The sequence below is a fragment of the Gastrolobium bilobum genome, unplaced genomic scaffold (genome assembly GCF_033153095.1).
Source record: "Gastrolobium bilobum isolate Gb01-03AN ecotype WA unplaced genomic scaffold, APGP_CSIRO_Gbil_v1 utg1988, whole genome shotgun sequence".
Classification (NCBI taxonomy): Eukaryota; Viridiplantae; Streptophyta; class Magnoliopsida; order Fabales; family Fabaceae; genus Gastrolobium; species Gastrolobium bilobum.
In genome coordinates, this window is record NW_026897869.1 from 183,582 (window position 1) to 192,961 (window position 9,380).

Here is a 9,380-nt window from a genome sequence, read left to right on the forward strand (position 1 = left end):
TAACTCCACATGTGTTTGGTTCTACGTGTTTTGTTCATCATCTTGGTCCAGATTTGGATAAATTAGCTCCCAAGTCTCATAAATGTGTTTTTCTGGGTTACCCTCGGTCTCAGAAGGGTTACTGTTGCTACTCTCCCACTTTACGTCGATACTTTATCTCGGCGGATGTCTCCTTTTTTGAATCAGTTCCCTTCTTTGGATCCTCTTCTACTCCTATGGACACTGATTCTGTACAGTCATCCTTCCCAGGTGACCTTCTTTACCTTCCGTCTTTTCCCGTCCATGCTTCTGACTCTCTTTCTATCACCTCTTCTGCTGACGAGATCGAGCATAGTTCGTCAGATGTCTCTGTGGACTCACATTCACTTGTATCTCCTCTCACAGCTTCGGTCCCACCTTCGGATAGTGACCTTCCCATTGCTCTTCGTAAGGGTACTCGTGATACTCGCCCTCCGGCCAGGTATACAGTCAATATTAGTTACCAACGTCTTTCTCCATCATATTTTGCTTGCCTTTCCTCTTTGTCCTCTGTATCTGTTCCTAAGACTACAGGTGATGCACTTTCACATTCGGGATGGAGACAAGCTATGATTGATGAAATGAGTGCTCTTCATCATAGTGGCACATGGGATCTGGTGCCTCTACCTTCTGGAAAATCTGTGGTTGGTTGCAGATGGATTTATGCTGTTAAGGTTGGACCTGATGGTCAAGTGGATCGTCTTAAAGCTCGCTTGGTGGCGAAGGGTTTCACTCAGGTCTTTGGCTTGGATTTTATTGATACTTTTTCTCCTGTGGCGAAAATGTCTACTGTTCGCCTTTTTATTGCCATGGCTGCTATTCGTCATTGGCCTCTCTACCAACTGGATATCAAGAATCCTTTTCTTCATGGAGATCTTGAGGAAGAAATTTATATGGAGCAACCTCCTGGATTTGTTGCTCAGGGGGAGTCTGGTCTTGTTTGTCGTCTTCGTAAGTCTTTCTATGGCCTCAAACAATCTCCAAGAGCTTGGTTTGGTAAATTTAGCAGTGTTGTTCAACAATTTGACGATTGCATAGGATGAGATAAGATCATCTCCCTAGAATGAGAGAGTGCATACACATTTCCCTTTATCACTTGAGACATAGTCTAGAAGATCTGCCACATTCCAGCTTCAAGGAGATTGTTACTATTGCGGCGCTGATGATCCATTACATCTAAAGGCTTCAGCATAATCAATTACTCCTACAATCGGGTTGCTTATAATGGTTTTGATTTAAGTTTGGTTATTTTGATATTGTGCTTTGACTTGTATATATTGTTGATTTTAGTGGCTTTTTTAGGGCAATTTCTAGTGGCTGCTTCTTGACTTCTGCTTTGTGCTTTAAATGCAATGCTTGAGTGGGTTTTTATTCATTAGTTTGATTATAACAATTTGACTTGTTAAAATTTAGGTCATTAATGATATTAGAAATATTATTGATGTTTGTCTGTGCTATTATTTGGTTGATTTTATGTGTTTAAATTGTTGTTAGTTTTGCAGTTGATCTTAAGAGTGTCATTGTGGATGAATAGATTAGGATTAATTTATCTTTGTTATTCCTGTCTTGTTGGGGTTCTTTGCTCCGTTGTGTGAATGAGATTTATTCCTACATTGAGTATACATGTTATTTGAATTTCTTTCACTCTCTAATCTTTTGGTATTATCTTCAAGAATTCATTCTTCCAGTAGTGTAGTTTTTATGTGTTCTTATATCTCTTTTCCATTCATTGTATTGTATTTACACGAAAATATGTGTTACCTTCTCCAATATGTTTAGAAAGCTATTACACTAATGAGTAATATAAATTACCTTTGAAGTGTTATTGTAAATTGTAATATGCTAATTGTGGTTTTAGTATGGGCTCCTTTCTTTGGTATCATAGTATATTAGTTGATATGATAATGATCAATCAATTTTGGGATTAAGGGATGTAATTCATACAGATCAATTCCTTCTTGGACCTTGATTGTAGAGGCTCGATTTAATGTCTCTGACCTTGATTGGATATTACTACTTTTGTTCATCTTTATTTGTTCTCATTTTGTGGGTCGTAACATATTAATGTGAGTCTGTTTCTTACTATCTAGTGCGTGTATGTTGTCAGAGATAAGAAAGCGGGCCAAAAGAGCTTGTTTTCGGAACAGTGATCAAAATGCCAGTAAGTACATAGTTACAAAATATTTTTACAGTCACTTTAGATAAGGTTATCTACAACTATCTTTTCTAACTATGTATTTCCGAAAGTACATAGTTACAAAAGATAGTTGTAGATAACCTTATCTAAAATGGCTGTAGAAATATTTTATATATATGGGAAAAATATTTCTCAAGCACCTTGAGAGAAGTTTATCTTCGGCTATCCCAAAACTACGTCATTTTATTTATTTATTTTCTTATATTAATTGATTCACCTTTGAATGGCTATGATTTCCTTTTTCTCTCTCTTCCTTTATCACCATTGATCCATCTTTGTACGGTTTTGATTTAGTAGCCGGAGATAAGATTATCTCAAGCAGCTTGAGAAACGATAAGCCCTATATATATATATATATATATATATATATATATATATATATATTAGTACATTACAATTCATCTATTTAAATGATTTTTTTATCATATCATTGTTCCAATATACTTTTATCCTTTGCTTTCTGTGTTACGAGACATTTTATCTTCAATTTTCTTTGGTGGGGTTATCATTTCAATTTTCAGCCATGCGTTGGCTCGGAAGGCCCAATTTGAAACATAACTGCGTGATGGTTATTCCATAATTACGCTCTTGCCCTTGATGGGGCTTTCTCTTTTCCAATGTTCAATAGCATGCTTTATTCACATATCAAATGAGTGAAAGATAGAGGGGCTCCTTAGGTTTTAGCCCTTTTTTATATTATCTTGGTTCATAAATTATTCGATTATTCCGATTCAAGGATTATATGGGCGATAAAGTTCCTCCTATCAAATTTTACAACAGCTGCATTTCTAGGGACTCAAATTCGAAACCATTGATTAAGCTGAAGCAATCCTTTACTAATTAATCCACGTGATTGGTGGTGTTTTAGCCTTTTTTTGTATCCACACAAAAAATAGATAGAGGCACTTTGAATAAAGGACAACAACCATACTGCCACGATTTTGAAATAAATTATTGGAATGCCACATTTCAAGACCTATTCTTAGCATCGACACGTTCAATTTGCCTCATGTCACACATATAGGGACCTATTTTGAGTAGTGATAAGTCCATAACGTGTCATTATTAAAAGCGGGGCGCTGTATGCGCAACACATGACAATTGATGGTGTCTTTTTATGCAGTTGGGTTACAATTTTGACATATGATGGATCCTAGACTAGTCACTGTTTAGAATTGGTTCCTATACACATAACATGTGGCAAACCGAACCTGTCAATGCTCAAAGTGAGTCCTAAAATTTAACATTTTGATATATATATATATATATATATATATATTTTAGTAATCTCAAGGGTATCCTCCAGCTGTAACCGAAGACTAATCCCCATCGAGCACTGTCGAACTCTTTTAGGGGCTGCTCTCCCCAATCCTTTTTTTCCATTCTCAGAACTCGAACTCAAAACCTTTAGTTAAGGGGCTCAGGCTCTTTACCACCTGTGTCAAATGAGTTTGGTTGATATTTTGTTTTTGAATATGCAATTTAACAATTAAAATACAATAATATAGATAAAGGTGCTCTGAACAATATTATATTCAACTATAAATAATACCTTGTCTTTTACTTGGTTGTTGGACTTCTTCAAACGCCAGGGGAGAAAAACGAAAAAAATTAATATACTATCATGGTATCTACAATTTATCACTAGGAGTATAACATCTCACATGTTTCCTTCCTGAATAGAAAAAAAAAAAAAAACTTTAATATTATATTTATGTTCGAAATTACATAATTTGTAAATTTATTTAAGCTGTGAGTCGTACCCACTGCTTAATATGACAATAATAATAAAAATATTCTCGAGAAAAACACAATTTTTTCATTTGAGCCTCGAGGCACAAGAACATTTTCAATATTACCTTCATACTGAATAGTGGATATGACTCTCTTTTAAAATAAAATTACAAATTATATATTCTTTGAAATACATAATTATATGAGAGGAGTTATATTGACAAAAAAATTTTTTACAGATTACACTAAGTCTGACTGGTCAAACTTCAATAAAGAGTGTATGACTGGTCAGACTTAATTTAGATTGTAAGAATTTGTAAATAAAAAATTTGTAAATATAATCTTTTCCTAACTATAATATTAAAGATATTTTTTTATTTTTTTTCTCCTATTAAAGAATATGTTAGCTCGAGGCACATGTGGACATGGGGGGACACAACAACTTTGCATCAGCTTCTTCAATAGCATACTTTAAATAGCAAAACGGAAGTCTGGTATAGCCGTTTATATCTCATAGCCAAATTTAGTAGACAGGGAAATCATATAATATGAGATTATTTTTTTCATATTGTACTCGCATCGAATAATATATCATTTTTTTTCTTTTCTCTTTTGAAATCAATGGCTCCATTTCATTTATGTAAGTAAGAAATAGAATTTCTCTCCACGAGAAAAATAATCTCCTATAATATATCATGCTCTAAGATATTTCAACATTTTGGTCTAATATTTTTTAAATTTTTATTTATACAAGTAAAAGATTAAAATAACACCCAAAAATCATTTTATGACATTTACAATAAGAGTTTTTTTTTTTTAAAGTTACTTTAGATAACTTTATCTAATGTTCATCGAAACGACATCATTTTGGGACGAAAATCATGTGTTTTTATAATTTTAATTTATTTCAGGGTTATAATAGTCTTTATCATTATAATTTTTTAATTTTTTAACCTCAAAACGACGTCGTTTCGATGAACATTAGACAAAATTATCTAAAGTAACATCAGAAACTTTTTTCCCTTACAATAGTTAAGAGGGAAAAGTGTGTATCATTTTGAAGAACACAAAGTTCTATCATTTTAAGTGAGAGAAAGAGATAAATCATGAGAGAGAATAGGTGAAAAAAATTTAAATGTGTGAATCTCATCTCTTTATGAGAATGAAAGGATGTAAAGTATATCATTTAAAATGACACACATTTTTTCCTAATTAGATTAAGAAATTATTAGTATTATGTCATAAAAGAATAAATTGTCTCCAACCATAAAAACAAACATACAGTGGGTCTCATTAAAAAAGAAAATAATAATAAAATAAAGTCGATTATTTTTTCAAATCGGTAGAAGAAAGATATTATCTTATTTGATATAAAAATAAGAGTAAATATCATTTTTAGTCCCTAACAAAAAATACGGTCCTCACTTTAGTCCCTTACAAAAATAAATTAGTCAGTTAGTCCCTAACAAATTCAAAGTGGACCCATTTAGTTGAAATCGTGGTCCCTCACAAATTCAAAAAAGACCCATATTAGTCCCTCAAAAGGACTAAAATGGGTCCACCTTGAATTTCTTAAGGACTAACTGACTAATTTATTTTTGTAAAGGACTAAAGTGGGGACCGTGTTTTTTGTTAGAGATAAAAAATGATATTTACTCTAAAAATAACAAAGCACTTAAAATTAACATGTAAAAGATTAATGTATCGCCTAAAAAATAAGTGAGCAAGAAATTTGCAGCGTGATTGGATGGTAATAGTAGATTATTGTATTAACTGTGTGTACCAGACTACCAGAGAAGTACCAGGGAGTGCAGAGGAGGGTCACAGACTGTCATGTGCTTAAGCAATTTTTGGGGGTCTTTCAAGGAATCAGCATAGAGATAAACTGCTTCAACAGTTCACATGTGGTGCGAAAAGGAGGGGACATTGGCCATTGTGCCACTCCTTTAATGAAAATTTACCTTATTGTCACGTCTGGAAATTTTTTTGCCAAAATGCCACGTCACAATCCCGCTGGTCTGACAAGCGGGATTGGACTGGACACGTGTCAGCGTCTGAATGGTTAATCATTCTCGCTGGGCTGCCCAGCTAGAATGACAGAATGCTGACACGTGGCAAAAGTTCAGACATCCAGAGAATGCCTGTACTTTTGTCACGTGTCAGCATTCTGTCATTCTAGCTGGGCAGCCCAGCGAGAATGGTTAACCATTCAGACGCTGACACGTGTCCAGTCCAATCCCGCTTGTCAGACCAGCGGGATTGTAACGTGGCATTTTGGCAAAAAAAATTTCAGACGTGGCATTCAGGTAAAATTTTGTCCAAAAAGTAGCAATATGGTCATTGTCCCCGAAAAGGATTTGTCTCATACCTTCGGACACACCTTGGGTGAAGCCATTATGTGTTGGGTTGGAAAATTGGATTTTCAGCACTGTCATTGTGCAAGTTGCTGTAAATTAAAAAGCTATTATAAATGCATCGTAACCAATATTAATAAGAGCAAAAAATATTAAAAAGTAAATAGAAAAATAATAAACCTCAACAAAATTTTCACTTGAATTGAGATCAAATCATTGAAATTCAGATAACAAAGCAACATCCCCGGAGGAAATGCACGTAACATAGTATTGTTGTGGGGCATATCAGTGGCTGAGTGAGCCCAACTCCTCAATTAAAGCATTCAAATCTAAGTTAGATGATCCTCCTTCTTCCACGGCCTTCCTAGCTAGCTGTGATAGCAATTTCGCTTTGTTCCTCATTTCCTCTGCTTCCTCCCCTTCCATTATCCTCTTCACAGCCTTCTCCACTGCCTCCCATTTAACAGTATCCCCCACCAATCTAACCCATTTTTTAGCTCCAACAGGTACACCAATTTCAAGCACCTCAGTGATCAACTTCTCATTGTAAAATTGCTCTGCACCCACAGGCCAAGTGACCATGGGTACCCCAGCACTCACTCCTTCCAATGTTGAATTCCATCCACAATGAGTCACAAACGCTCCAATTGATTCATGGTCAAGAATTAACACTTGAGGTGCCCAACCTCTTATAATTAGTCCCTTCCCTTCCATTCTCTTCTCAAATCCTTCAGGTAGCCATTCCTCTCTCTCTTCTCCATCTTTTTTGCTTTTCCTCACGACCCAAATGAATTGTTGACCTGAAGCCTCAAGACCCGTAGCAATGTCTCTGAGTTGAGAATCGGGAAATTTTGCCAGACTTCCAAAGCACAGGTAAACAACTGAACTGGGTTCCTTCATGTCAAGCCATTGTAGGCACTCATGCGCATCAATAGAAGCCTCTTTTCCTCTATGTGCTTTTTCTTCAGTATCTCTGTTGCAAAGAGAGAGTGGACCAATAAGCCATGCTTTTCTTCCAAGTGCATTCCTGTAATGTTCTGCATAAACTTTCTCAAGTTCGTAGAAGCTGTTAACAACCACCCCATAGCTCCTCATATCTGATTCAGTCATTTCCTCAAACAATCTAATGAAGCCTGTGCTCTCAGGATTCCTTTCAAAAGGTGGCAGCTGCAACCTTGTCATTTTAATCTCACCCGGAAGATTAGGAATGACAAAGGACTCTGAATCAGAAGAAACATTCTTGTAAGGCTCGTAGAGTCTCATAGATGCGGAAGCACACAAGGAGAACAAACTAGTCCCATGGAACACAATCCTAGGAATTCCGAATTTGGCAGCAGAATCAGTTACCCAAGGAAAGAACGTATCAGCAACAACACAGTGTGGATGTTGCTCAAGCAATAGTTGCTCAAGGGGTTCTTGTAGCAATCTAGTAGCCGCAAAGAAAGTGGGAACTAAATCTGGTGAAGGGATTGAGTCGGTATTCTCGCATCCTTCAGGTAAACCAGCTTCTACACAGGGAAGCTTGATTGTTTGTATTTGTATATGGATTCCGTTGCTAACAGTTTTGGATTTTCCAATGACTTTGGAGATGAAAGGTGCGTTGAGGGGAGTGGTGATGATGGTGGCCTTGACACCTTTTGCAGCAAATAATTTGGCCATGTCAATGGTTGGTATTATATGGCCATCAGCCAAGAAAGGGAAGAAGAATATGTGTAAATTATGAGATTCATCACTCATCTTTCTCACTAGTGAGCAAAGCAAATTTACAGAACTTTGCCCCACAAACTAGAACTTAGTAATAAGAAGGAAAAGATGAGGAATTGAAAGGGAATTGGCTATGGCTACTTTCCTACGCCTTGTTGAGAAGGTTAAGAATTTATAATAAAAGCAACGGGGAATCCACGTGACTCTGTTTCGATAGGAGACCTGATTCATTTTTGGCAACTGGTTTTCAGATTAAATATATTTTTTTCCGGCGGTTTAAAATTATACTATAGATAAATAAATATGATAGATCGATCCCATTACATAGAAAAAAATTAAAGTGGATCCATACTTTTTTTTGTCTTCTATAGCATAAAAGTAATATTTCACTTAATCAAATTCATGATATGAATCGGACATATTACGTTTGGGTTTTTGTAATTAATTGCTGGGAAGCTTCTAGATTGCGTTTTTCAAAGGTATTCTTTATTATGTATTCTTCACATTGATACCTTGGATGTTATTGTGTATTATTAATTATGTATTATTTAAATTATAACATAAAAAATATTATTAAAGTGAGAAAAAAAATGAAAATTCCTTTTAATAAAGTGATGAATGTAGAACTTTCCACAGTTATGATAGTGACTTAGAGACTTTTTACCAATATTATAAAGTCGGACCAACCAGGGTGAGTTCATAAAAAAATTAATTTATTTTTATTAATTGATATCTTTTTTTTTATATCTAAATATTTTGTTTTTTTAATATTTCAATAATCTGTTGTTTATTGAGTTACATAGATTATGTACCTACAACACTAATTAATATATTGGTTATGTAATATATAACAGGTATTTGAGTATATTTATAATTTTTTTGATACAAATTATAGATTTATATATACTTATCAGATGATACAATTGAATCAATAACTCGACCGAATCAATAACAGATTTGATAACATTGCTTTTTACACTCATGAGTCATGACAGTGGCCTTGAACTTGGTCTAACCATTTCTAACCTAAAAATTTACTTTAAAATCAAAAATTAAAAAAAAAAAATAGACAAATAAAAACTGTTTGAATGTCAGTTAAAATATACTATTATATTTAGTGCGCAAACAATTAAATGCATTGGGTATTAAAATACCTCTATGAAGCATATCTAGAAGCATATATTAAGCATTATTAGAGTAGATATTTTTTTACTAAATGTAAGAAACGATCAAATTCAAGTGACATTAATAATAAAGAAACAGTTAGAATAGATATGATTAAAAAAAAATTATTAACTTTGTTTAGTGATGCATTGAGTATTCAACAATACTAGCGGCGAGCGGAACTCAAATATTTTGCATTATGGTCAATC

The 9,380-nt window shown here is 34.4% G+C and overlaps 1 protein-coding gene and 1 long non-coding RNA gene across 2 annotated transcripts; both read right to left on the reverse strand.

Moving 5' to 3' along the window:
* Positions 1 to 3,183: 3,183 nt before the first annotated feature.
* On the reverse strand, positions 3,184 to 5,914 carry LOC133310891 (uncharacterized). Its single transcript, XR_009751506.1, has 3 exons — positions 5,752 to 5,914; positions 3,768 to 3,890; positions 3,184 to 3,651 (listed from the first exon to the last, which is right to left on the reverse strand). It is a non-coding gene; the product is annotated as an uncharacterized LOC133310891 (long non-coding RNA).
* Positions 5,915 to 6,279: 365 nt separating this feature from the next.
* On the reverse strand, positions 6,280 to 8,266 carry LOC133310904 (scopoletin glucosyltransferase-like). Its single transcript, XM_061511895.1, has 2 exons — positions 6,484 to 8,266; positions 6,280 to 6,395 (listed from the first exon to the last, which is right to left on the reverse strand). Exon 1 carries the CDS (start codon positions 8,038 to 8,040, stop codon positions 6,589 to 6,591), a length of 1,452 nt encoding a protein of 483 aa, XP_061367879.1. The 5' UTR covers positions 8,041 to 8,266; the 3' UTR covers positions 6,280 to 6,395; positions 6,484 to 6,588.
* Positions 8,267 to 9,380: the final 1,114 nt, after the last annotated feature.

What these genes read in the sequence shown, in the direction of transcription:
- LOC133310904 (XM_061511895.1), bottom strand. Translation starts at nt 8,040, where the DNA reads ATGAGTGATGAATCTCATAATTTACACATATTCTTCTTCCCTTTCTTG.